Source organism: Aristolochia californica, unplaced genomic scaffold (genome assembly GCF_029961685.1).
Source record: "Aristolochia californica isolate CCGP_79_NKW_82.1479 unplaced genomic scaffold, dmAriCali1.0.hap1 SCAF_14, whole genome shotgun sequence".
Classification (NCBI taxonomy): Eukaryota; Viridiplantae; Streptophyta; class Magnoliopsida; order Piperales; family Aristolochiaceae; genus Aristolochia; species Aristolochia californica.
The window spans coordinates 26,377,455-26,388,827 of record NW_027181815.1 but is presented as its reverse complement, the minus strand read 5'-3'; the positions used below and the strand labels follow the sequence as shown (position 1 = coordinate 26,388,827).

Below are 11,373 nucleotides of genomic sequence, written 5' to 3'. Positions count from 1 at the left end.
GAGTATTTCCGCCGAGATGACGCAAAGGGAAGGGGTTAGCAGTGCCGATGAGGACCTATCGTCATGGATGACGGCTGCGACGACAAGCGGAGTCCCCCCCCCCCTCTTACTCCTGGTCCCGACTCAGTTCGTTAACGAGCCGATTTGCAAGCTTTCGAGCTGAACCTTGATTCGGTCGAGTTCGACTCGTTAATTTAAACAAGCCGATCCCAGAGCATCTCGAACTCCGTTTAAGATACAGGTATATCAAATTGAACCAAGCCGGAACTAAACCGAACTCGAGCCGCTCGCGAACAGGGTAGGTTTGAAGCCACCCCTACCCCTCGGTATGATTCTACGTTACAACTTTTCATCCGCAATGCCAGAGGTTGGATTTTGCTACCGTCACTTTGTTGCGACGACAGGAGGAAGTGGAGACCTTCTTCAATCCCCGTCTACTTTCGTGTTGATCTTTGGTTTCTCCTAGAAGACCAGTGTTTTTAGCCAATCTGTTTGTCTTCTCTAGTCGACTGTACCTCTCAGACGCCAACGATCAAGCAACCTCAAGGAGCCCTGGGAGGGGTCGGTACAGCAAGAGCTCCCCCCCCTCCAGTCCCGAATTAGTCCTTTAACAAGCCGGTTTGCAAGCTTTCAAGCAGAACCTTGATTCGGTCAAGCTCGGCTCGTTAATTTAAACAAACCGATCCTCGAGGCTCTCGAACTTGGTTTAAGATACAGGTATACCGAATCGAACCAAGCTGGAACTTAACCGAACTCGAGCCGTGGCGAACCGGGTAGTTTCGAAGCGACCCCTACCCCTCGGTATGATTCTACGTTACAACTTTTCATCCGCAGTGCCAGAGCTTGGATTTTGCTGCCGTCACTTCGTTGCGACGACCGGAGGAAGTGGAGACCTCCTTCAATCCCCGTCTACTTTCGTGTTCATCTTCGGTTTGTTCATCTTACTAGAAGACCAGTGTTTTTAGCCAATCTGCTTGTCTTCTCTAGTCGACTGTAACTCTTGCGCCGATCAAATTTTCTTTCTTTCTTTCTTCGGTAGGAGCCCTGGGAGGGGTCGGTACTGTAAGAGCTCTCCCTCCTTGTTGGCGACTTTCTTCTACTTCTTCTAGACTATTGCTGATGTTTATTTTGTCCTTGTTTTATTCTACTTTATATTTACTCGAGCCCTAATTCCGCCTTACTTTCAGACCCCAAAAACCCCTTTCCAGTGACCTGCAGGCTGCCACCGCCATTCGGCCATGAAGCGTTCGTCTGATGATGTCTCGGCCAATACTTCTGACCCCAAAAAACCCAGATTCATTAGTAAAACTGAGCGTGAGCGGGTGGCTCTCCAGCGTCGGGAAGAGGAGGTCGCCGAGCAAAAACGCCGTGTCCTAGAACTCCAGCAGCAGCAGCAGCAAAACCGTCCAAAATCTCCATCTGACGACGCCCGCCGCCACCATCATCGATCGTCACGCGATCGGGAACGAGAACGAGAACGGGAACGGGAAAGGGAAAGGGAACGAGAGCGGGAACGGGAGCGCGACCGCGAACGAGACTCTGAACGGCGTTCGCGCGAGGAAGAGGCCAAGGCCCGCGAGCGCCAGCGACTGGAGAAGCAAGCCGAGCGCGAGCGGGAGAAAGAGCTGGATGCTATTAAGGATCAGTACCTAGGGACAAAGAAACCCAAGAAGCGGGTCATCAAACCCAGTGAGAAATTCCGTTTCTCCTTCGATTGGGAGAACACAGAGGACACCTCGCGTGACATGAACACTCTTTATCAGAACCCTCATGAGGCCCGACTGCTCTTTGGCCGCGGATTCCGTGCTGGAATGGACCGGCGAGAGCAGAAGAAACTCGCTGCCCAGAATGAGAAGGAAATTCGGGAGGAGATTCGGAAGAAGGACGGGATGGAAGAAAAGCCAGAGGAGGCCTTGGCCCAGCGGAAGAAGGAAGAGGCTGCCGACCGTTATGACCCTTTTGACATGCGGGTTGATCGCCATTGGTCAGAAAAGGTGCTTGAGGAGATGAACGAGCGTGACTGGAGGATTTTTCGGGAAGATCACAACATCTCTTACAAGGGATCCCGTGTGCCTCGCCCTATGAGGAAGTGGTCTGAGAGCAGGCTCAGCAGCGAGATCCTCAAGGCTGTGGAACGAGCCAAGTACGAGAAACCGACCCCAATTCAGATGGCCACTATTCCACTGGGACTGCAGCAACGTGATGTAATTGGAATTGCTGAGACAGGCTCAGGAAAGACTGCAGCCTTTGTGCTCCCAATGTTGACCTACATCACAAAGCTACCTCCCATGAGTGAAGAGAACGAAGCAGAGGGACCCTATGCGGTTGTTATGGCTCCTACTCGTGAGCTGGCTCAGCAGATTGAAGATGAGACTGTCAAATTTGCACATTACATGGGAATCAGAGTGGTTTCAGTAGTTGGTGGCCAGTCTATTGAAGAACAAGGGTTTAAGCTCCGGCAGGGTTGTGAGATTGTGATTGCTACACCTGGAAGGCTTCTTGACTGCTTGGAAAGGAGATACGCTGTTTTGAATCAGTGTAATTATGTAGTTCTTGATGAAGCTGATCGGATGATTGATATGGGTTTTGAACCACAAGTTGTGGGGGTTCTAGATGCAATGCCGTCAAGTAATCTGAAACCCGAGAATGAGGATGAAGAGCTTGATTCCAAAAAAATCTACCGCACAACATACATGTTCAGTGCTACAATGCCACCTGCAGTGGAAAGGCTAGCAAGAAAGTATTTGAGAAACCCAGTGGTGGTTACAATTGGCCAGGCTGGTAAGGCCACTGGAACTATCAAACAGAATGTAATTATGATGAAGGAATCAGAGAAAATGTCAAGATTGTTGAAACTTTTAGGTGAGATTGAGGATCAAACCGCCATTGTATTCACCAATACTAAGAAAAATGCTGATGGACTTGCTAAGAATCTGGAGAGGTCTGGTTTTAGGGCAACAACTCTGCATGGTGGGAAGACACAAGACCAGAGAGAGATAAGTCTTGAAGGATTTCGTAGTAGGCGATTTACAGTACTTGTGGCAACAGATGTGGTCGGTCGTGGTATTGATATACCTGATGTGGGTCACGTCATAAACTTTGATATGCCAGGAAATATTGAGGCTTATACCCATCGTATTGGTCGAACTGGGCGTGCAGGGAAGTCTGGTGTAGCAACCACTTTTGTGACTTATAGTGACTCTGATGTTTTTTATGATCTGAAGATGATGCTTCAAGATAGCAAGAGCCCTGTCCCATTAGAGTTGGCGAGGCATGAGGCCTCCAAATTTAAACCGGGGACAATTCCTGATAGGCCACCTAGGAGAAATGATACTGTTTTCACACATTAAGAAATTCTAAAAGTGAAGACATTGTTGAACAATGTCATCTTGTGAGTGTTCAACATGAAAGGATGGATAAGAAGGTTAGAGCATTTTAAAGTCAGCTATTTATTTGTTTGTAGTCAATATGATGCTGGAAGTTTCTCAGATGAAAAAAAAATGAGGGAGTGATTTTTGAATGACATAAAACCCAATGCCCTAATCTTAAAGTTCCATGTTTCTGTGTGGAGGTTTATGAAGGGTTTTTAAGTTTTAAAATCCTTTGAGGACAAGGAACTCCTCTTTACCTTTTCCATAACAGTGAAAAATGTATGTATGTACGAATTTGTTGTTTGTGGTTTTGGTGTTATTTTTTATCTAGTCCTTTGTTCAAGTCTGCCCTCTTTTGAATGTTGTCTACGTTGTCCTGACATACAGTGCTTGAAGAGCTTGACTTTCTGTATTCTAATTCTATGACCCTCTTATACCATATCCAGATGACGAGCTGTTTGTTTTGTTTTATTTACTTTATGTAAGATTAGGTACTGAAATAGTATGGAGAACTCCATTCTTCAGCATCGCTTTCTTCAATTACTAGCTATCATCACAATTGTCAAATGGAATTCCAAATCTTTCAGGTCTATGCATGTTAAGAAGACAATAAGATAGTATTTATTGCCATTTTAAAATTTAAAGTTAGGTAATTTTCAAAAATGTTTGTTCAGTAAATCTTTTACAAGAAATTTCAAACTCTTATAATGTGGAAATCTTAACTGTTAGTCAGATTCTGAGTACGTGGGTGTTGGATGTTGGTTCGCCTCTATTTCTTCAGTAGTGAAATATTCCACTTGTTTGTGTTAATTGGATTCCTTTTTCTTCCTCTGTTTCTAGAGACATTTCCCACACTTTTTATTATTTCTACTCTTCTGTTGTGACATCCACCTTATGAAAATATTGATATCCCAAGTCTCAAAAACAATGAAATAAAACAAAATATTGACATTCTATGTTAGAAACTGTGCTAGTAGGTATATATATGGAGCTGGGGATATGGTCTCTTCTTTTTCATCATTTTTGTTTTCCTCTCTTCTCTTCAGTGCCTCTTTTTCTTGTTCTGCATTTTTTTTCTTTATGGCCGACTACTAGTAATGCGTCATCAGAACTTTTTTTTTTTTTTTTTTTTTTGAGAATGTGGTGAAAATTTAATAAGAACTAGAAACCATTACAAGCTAGGGGAGTTATCCCTTTACAAACAATGATTAGAGGGAGGATCCCAATTTAGCCTGATTGTCAACAAAAGAATTGGCTGAATGGGGAACATGATTCCAAGTACATTGCAAGTTGGAGGCAATATTACAGATATCAAGGAAGGTGTCTCAATGTCTTCAAGGGGGACCTTTGGCTTTTAGCACACCATTAGTGGGAGATGAACTTCAGCCGCATTACTCAGTTGATCTCTTGACGTCATTAGTGGAGCTCTAGACTTCAAGTCATCTCGATGACTAAGATGAAGCTGAACATCATCTCCACGTTATAATTTATAGAATGTGGTTTCTACCGAAAATTGCCTATCTTCCAGATGAAGTAAACGCCGGGGTTCGAACCCTCGATGTTTTTTTTTCCCCTCTCCCTGCACCCCCCTCTCTCGCTCTCTTCTCATTTTCATTTTTTTCTCCCTCTCTCCTGCATCCCCTCTCATCTCCCTGCGCCCCCAAGGTCTCTGCTCCCTCTCTTCTCTCGGACTCGCTCACCAACCTCTGTCTCTCAATCTTCTTCTTTTCATTTTGTTCGCCCTCTCTCCTGCACCCCCAAGGTCTCTGCTCCCTCTCTTCTCTCGGACTCACTCTCCGGTCTCCCTCTCTGCCTCCCTCTCTTCTCTCTCTCTTCTCCCGCTCTTCTTCCTTTCGGCCTCTTACTCCCTTCTCCCTCTCGTTATTCTCTTTTTCCCCAAAATATCTTTCAATTTCAATCAATTTCTTCCATTTCGATTTTAATTTTCTTTGATTTTGACATTAGGGCATCGGTTGCTTAATTTCTACTTCAACTAGGCATCGATTTTCCCATTCGACTTCGATTTCACCCTTCGGCTTTGGTTTTCCCCAAATTTCAGAGGGTATGACTAAACCCTAATTTTTTTATTAAATTAGTGTTGTATTTGATTTAATTTTAGTTTCAATGCTTAATTTGGGGTTATTTGTGCATAATTGTGGGATTTAGGGTTACAGTTTAGGGTCTAAATTCTTGATTAGGGTTAGGGTTTATCTTTAGGGTTTGGTGTTCGGTATTTAAGGGTCCTGGAATTAGGGTTTAGGGTTTGTGGTTAAGAATTTATGGTATTTTTAAGGTTTAGGTTATGGAATTAGGGTTTTTTTCAAAAAAAAATTAGGGTTTAGGTTTATTGGGTGATAGGGTTTATGGTTTAGGGTTTTTAAGGTTTTGGGGGTTTTGTGTTTTTAAGGTCTAGGGTTTTTTGGGTTTAGGGTTTGGAATTAGGGTGTAGGGTTTAGGGCTTTTAAGGTTAGGGGGTCTAGGGTTTAGGGTTTAAGTTCTGGAATTAGTGTTTAGGGTTTAAAATTTAGGAGGTGATAGGGTTTAGGGTTTATTAGGGTTTTTTTAGTCCAATTCAAACAAGGTTGAGTCACCTACACGGGCATCCATTAGCCAACAAAACCCAACCCCCATCACTGACGAGGTACAGTTCGTAGTGACTGCGAAGTCATATGGGGCTCTACCGGGGGTGTTTGGTGAATTTAGACTTGATGTGTGTGTTTTTGCATTGTTTAGTGAATCTGTAGTAGGAAAAATAGTTTGATTAATTTTGAAATGTTTTAGAATATTGTTGAAAATTTTTAAAGTGCTATAGAATGTTTTTGCCATGTGGTGGATAGTGAGGATGTTATACATATCCACCACATGGTATTCTATTTTTTGTGGTTTATGTTTTCGTAAAGGGTAAAGATTGTTTGATAAAGTTTTTTTCCATGAGGACCATCTTGGATTTAGATTATAAATGGTTGTAAGAAGACAACCAACTGCTCGACAATATGACATTTGGACCTTCAACCGAAGGCACTCATCTTTGCGGAATACTATTGAGCGAACTTTTGGTGTTGTAAAAACTCGATTTCAAATGTTGAAAGGCGCTCCATTTTCTTTTAAGATCCAGACAAAAATCGTACTTGCTTGTTGCATTGCACAATTATATACGTGGAGAGGATTACGATGATCTATTTGAAGATGAAGATGATTCGGGTGGCGAGCTCGGTGGAGGAGGTGATGTGGTCCAACTGGGTGCAATGGATGATATAGATAGTGACAATAGCGATGGTCTTGAGGATGAGGGTAGCCAAGTAACAAGCTTTCGGAGGTGATGCGGTCCAATTAGGTGCCATGGATGATACAGACAACAACGATAGTGATGGTAACAAGCTGTCGGAGGCAGCGTGCATTAGAATCCACAAGAGCTGCACAATTTCAAGATGCCATAACGACTTCCATGTAGAATGATAAATTATGGTTATATCTTATTACTTTTGAACATGTGTCGTTCATATGTACTAAACTTGTAACTTGATGATTTTAATATTAAAGGCAAGAACTCATTATTTGAATAATCTTTCTTTTAGGTTATTAATAAAGTTGTATATGTATTTATTTAATATTTTCGTTAAATTTTATTACTATATTAAACTTTATATTTAAGTCTCTGGTAAATAAAATATAGTTAAAGTATGCATTTGATTAATTAATTATTTTTTATTTTGTCAAAAATATTATTAATTAATACCATGTAAAAAATCCATCTTATGTTATTAATATAATACTTTTTTATTTATTAATCATATTTATTTTTTATTTACTCTATTGTATTAGTGATTTAATAGTGGTCATTAAAATATTGTTAAGTCAAACACTTGGTTTAATTAACTCATTTTTATAATTGGCTCACGTAATTACTGTATTAATGTACAATAAACAGTAATCATTAACTAATATAATATATAATTTAATTAATTAGTATATTAATATATTTTAGCTATACATTAAATTAGTAATTCATATAGTAATAATGTTTATTTTACCTAATTTAATGTTTAAGTATTATATTTTAATTAAGTATACTCTTAGAAGTTACTAATTCTCTTATTTTCTGCATTTTTCTCATTTGGGGGCACTAACATTGGAAATTGTTTTCCAATGGACATGAACTCGTCCACACTAACACCTATTTCAAAGATGAAGTTCATGTAGATGATTGAAATGAAGATGAAGATGAACTTCAAATTTTATGTTTGTCGACTAACCCCACCCCCCTTATGTGTAGGGTGGCAAGGAAAGTAAATAAGAAAACTTCTAATAAAAGTCTTTTTTTATATTTGAAATGTAGCCCTAAGGATATTATAGACATTGTAAACTCTTTCCTAAAACTACAAATAGAGGCTCTCGGGCATCGGTTAGAACATCAAGCTTTAGCCCTCTTTGCCTCCTTTCCTTTGAGAATCTCTCCTCCTCTCTCTCTCTCTCTCTCTTTTTCTTACAAGTTCCGCTCTTCTCTTTCACATCAAGTGAAGTTTTTCCCTTTTCTCTCTTTCCTCTCTTCATTCTTTCTCTTTTAGACCCTTTTTAACTATACGAGAAGGTTTTAAAAATCAACATAGTATCAGAGCAGAAAATTTTGGGCTTTGCTTGAAGGAAGGTCACTCAAATTTTGTGGTTGAAGGAAAGAGACTCGTCGCGAAGAAAATCCATCGTGATCATGGAAAACTATGCATGGCTGGTATCTTCTATCAAAGATAAGTATTTCCTTATGTTAATTTTTTGGTTTGGTTGAGTTTTTAGTAAAAAATGATAGCCCTTAGTTTTCATCATTCAATGTCAAAAAAATTAACTCTTCGTACAAGAGTTCGAGTTTTTTTAAGCAACAAGCAACAATCTCCTTTTTTTTTGTGCTCAACCCTCTCTTGCACAAGCTCTTTCACCCTTCAGCCCTCTTTCCTTTTATAAAAAAATAAATGTTTCAACGACAAAATGTTTCAACTACAAAACTATTTTTCTTTTTTGCCTATGGCTGGATTTTCTTATGAATGAAAATTACCTCCTTTGATACCTTCAATTAAAGAGTTTCTTTGTTAGTTCATCATACTCTTTAAAAGGAAACCCTATGTGGTATTTCATGATTTCAATTGCAAACTTTTTAGTTACAATTCCCTCATTATTTTTGGAAAAGAAAAGCAAAAAAATAAACTCTTATCATCCCTTAGATTTTCCACCTAAGATTCATATACTCGACCTTCTTTTTTTAGACTTTCCAAATTTGAACTCCTAAAATCCAGCCTATTTTTTCCTTTTTGAATCATTGATTAAATCCTTTAAAACCAAGTTCCCTTCTCACCATAGCTGAAAATAGTCGATCTTCTTCTCTGGATATTGGAAAAAATGACTTTCTCAAAATAATTTTCAATCTCTCTGAAAGCGGAACAAAAATACCTCTGGGGCAATCGGTTAAATACTTCCTCATTACAAAGGATCTTTCTGATCACCTTACTGAACTTCCTCCACCCATTAATGAGGAAGATGTAAACAAAAAAAAAATGGCTCAAAGAAAATACCTTAGTCATAAATTCGCTAATTAATAGCATGAAACAAAATGTGGCCAATAACATCGTACACCTTGATACGGTCAAAATTATTTGAGATACTTTTGCAACAATTTATTTTGTTGTGCATAGTCTTCAAAGACTTTATAACATTTTCTAAATTATGTATAACACCAAATATGACGGTAATCTCAATGATCTTTTTTTGAAAAACTCAGAGGTTACTTATAATATTAGAAATTGGTCCAATCATATACTCCCACTAATGAGGCCATTCAAGAAAAAAAAGGAGACAGTTGGTTGCGGCAATTTGTATGGCTAATATGAAGCCATAACTTGAAGTAGCATAAGTCTCAAATCCTAAGCTTCAAATCAAAGTCATCATTGGATGACATATGTGTTGTCGTTTTCGAGTTCTAATCAAAGAGGACTCAAAGGTTCAACACTCCAATCACCCTAAAACGTTATCCATGTTCTCTCAAGGATGCAGATCCTCTAATACCTTTAGAGGTCGTGGTAATTCCAATAGAGGATGAGGTATTTGTCTGATTTTTCCAATTCTCGTTGTTGTGCTTATTGTGGTCTATCCAATCATGAGCGAGATAGATGTTGGAAGCTCCATGGGAAGCCGGTAATTATGAATCAAGTCAGTGAACCCAAGGAGGCTGATTCTCACAAGCCAAAACACCCATAGATAAGATTATGACCTTTTTGAAAGATTGAAGAGTTATTCATTACCCCTCCTAGCACATTTTCAACAAATGTTGCCACTACGGTATGTCAATTGTCCTCTCAGTGACTCTTCTCCTTCTTGAATTGTTGATTCAAGAGTTTTTGAGCATCTTAATCGGAAGATTGGTAACCTTTCTAAACTCTCCTTGTCCTACACTTTAGTTTTGCTAATAGGTCACAAACAAGGGGATAGGTGTTTCTGACCCCTTTTATTCTTTACCTTTATTTGATGTTCTTTTGTTTCCCAATTTCCCATAAGTCTTATGTCAATTAAACTAATTAAGAAACTTAGATGTTTTGTAACTTTATATGTCACTCATTGCGTGTTTCAGGACAACATGACCAAATAGGTGATTGGTGGAGGTTGTGAAAAAAAGACTTTACTACCTTGACAACAAGATTATCTCAGCTCTGGTCATAGTGGAAAGAACAAGCAGTTCGATGGCACAATAGATTAGGTCATTCCTTTACCCACTTTACAATCTCTTATTCCAAACTTGCCTTAAAGAAGTGTTTTTTCTTCTAGCAAAAATGACTTAACTAGTATCTTTTTTCTTTAATTCACTCTAATGTATGGGGACCTCTCAACATCTCAAATATTTCTCGTTCATAGTATTTTGTTATTTTTTTGTGATTATTCTCGTGTTGCTTGTATTTTGTTATTTTTTTTGTGACTATTCTCGTGTTGCTTGACTCTTGTTAATGAAGGATCTATTTGAGTAAAACATATTCACTTCATTCTATGCTATGGTTGAAAACTAATTTCAAAAAAAAAATATTAAGGTATTTTGGTCTAACAATGCAAAAAAGTATCTCTTTCAACCTTTTCAATCTTTTTATAAATAAAAGGGCATTGCTCACCAAATATTATGTGCCTACACTCCATAACAAAACGGTATAGCTAAAAGAAAAAATAAGCAATTCTTAGAAGTGGTTCATGCTCTCTTATTCGCTACAAATGTTCAACAATTGTATTGACCGCATGTTCTCACAACTTGATATCTTATAAACTAGATGCCCTCTCCTACTTTACAAAAAATTTCACCCATCCCTATTCGTCTTCGTAACAGACAACTTTTTTTCTTCCTTTTAAAGTTTTTGGGTGTATCTACTTTGTGCGTAACTTGACCCCTTATTAAACCAAACTTGATGCATGGTCCATCAAATATATCTTTCTTGGTATGTAAAAGATCAAAGAGGATATGTATATTACCATCCAAGATCTCATCGTACTTTTAAATCAGTTTATGTCACCTATTTTGAAGATCAACCCTTCTATGCTTGACAACACTCGTCTCAAACAGATCTTATACCCTCTAAATTGCCTAGACCTATTGGGCCATGAGATGAACAAATACTTCATCCAAATACTGAAGGCACTTCTCCTCCTTTGCTTCACTAGTTGCCAGAGATGTCTATTGATTTTGAGGTACATTCCTCTTGTAGCCCTTCTATCCCTTTTGGCCTTCTCTATGACACTCGTCTCATTGCACTCGTGAAAGAACATTGTTCATGTGTAACTTCACGTCCCACTAATTCCCATCCTATTTCCAATTTTCTCTCTACTCATTAATTCTCCTAGTTGTCAACCTTTTCTTGCAACTAGTTGCTCTCTCTTCCTAAATATTACCAAGAAACTCTCCAACATCTAGGATGGAAAGCAACCATAGAAAAAGACTAGACAACATACCAACCACACTTAGGATCTTGTTACTTTACTTCCT

General features: G+C 39.0%; 1 protein-coding gene across 1 annotated transcript; it reads left to right on the top strand.

Moving 5' to 3' along the window:
• The first annotated feature begins 848 nt into the window (after positions 1–848).
• Positions 849–3,789, top strand: LOC137950782 (DEAD-box ATP-dependent RNA helicase 21-like). The gene has a single exon (XM_068797403.1). It carries the CDS (start codon positions 1,239–1,241, stop codon positions 3,348–3,350), a length of 2,112 nt encoding a protein of 703 aa, XP_068653504.1. The 5' UTR covers positions 849–1,238; the 3' UTR covers positions 3,351–3,789.
• The last annotated feature ends 7,584 nt before the right edge of the window (positions 3,790–11,373 follow it).

Bases quoted from the DNA above. Each gene is read 5' to 3' on its own strand.
- LOC137950782 (XM_068797403.1), top strand. From the start codon at position 1,239: ATGAAGCGTTCGTCTGATGATGTCTCGGCCAATACTTCTGACCCCAAA.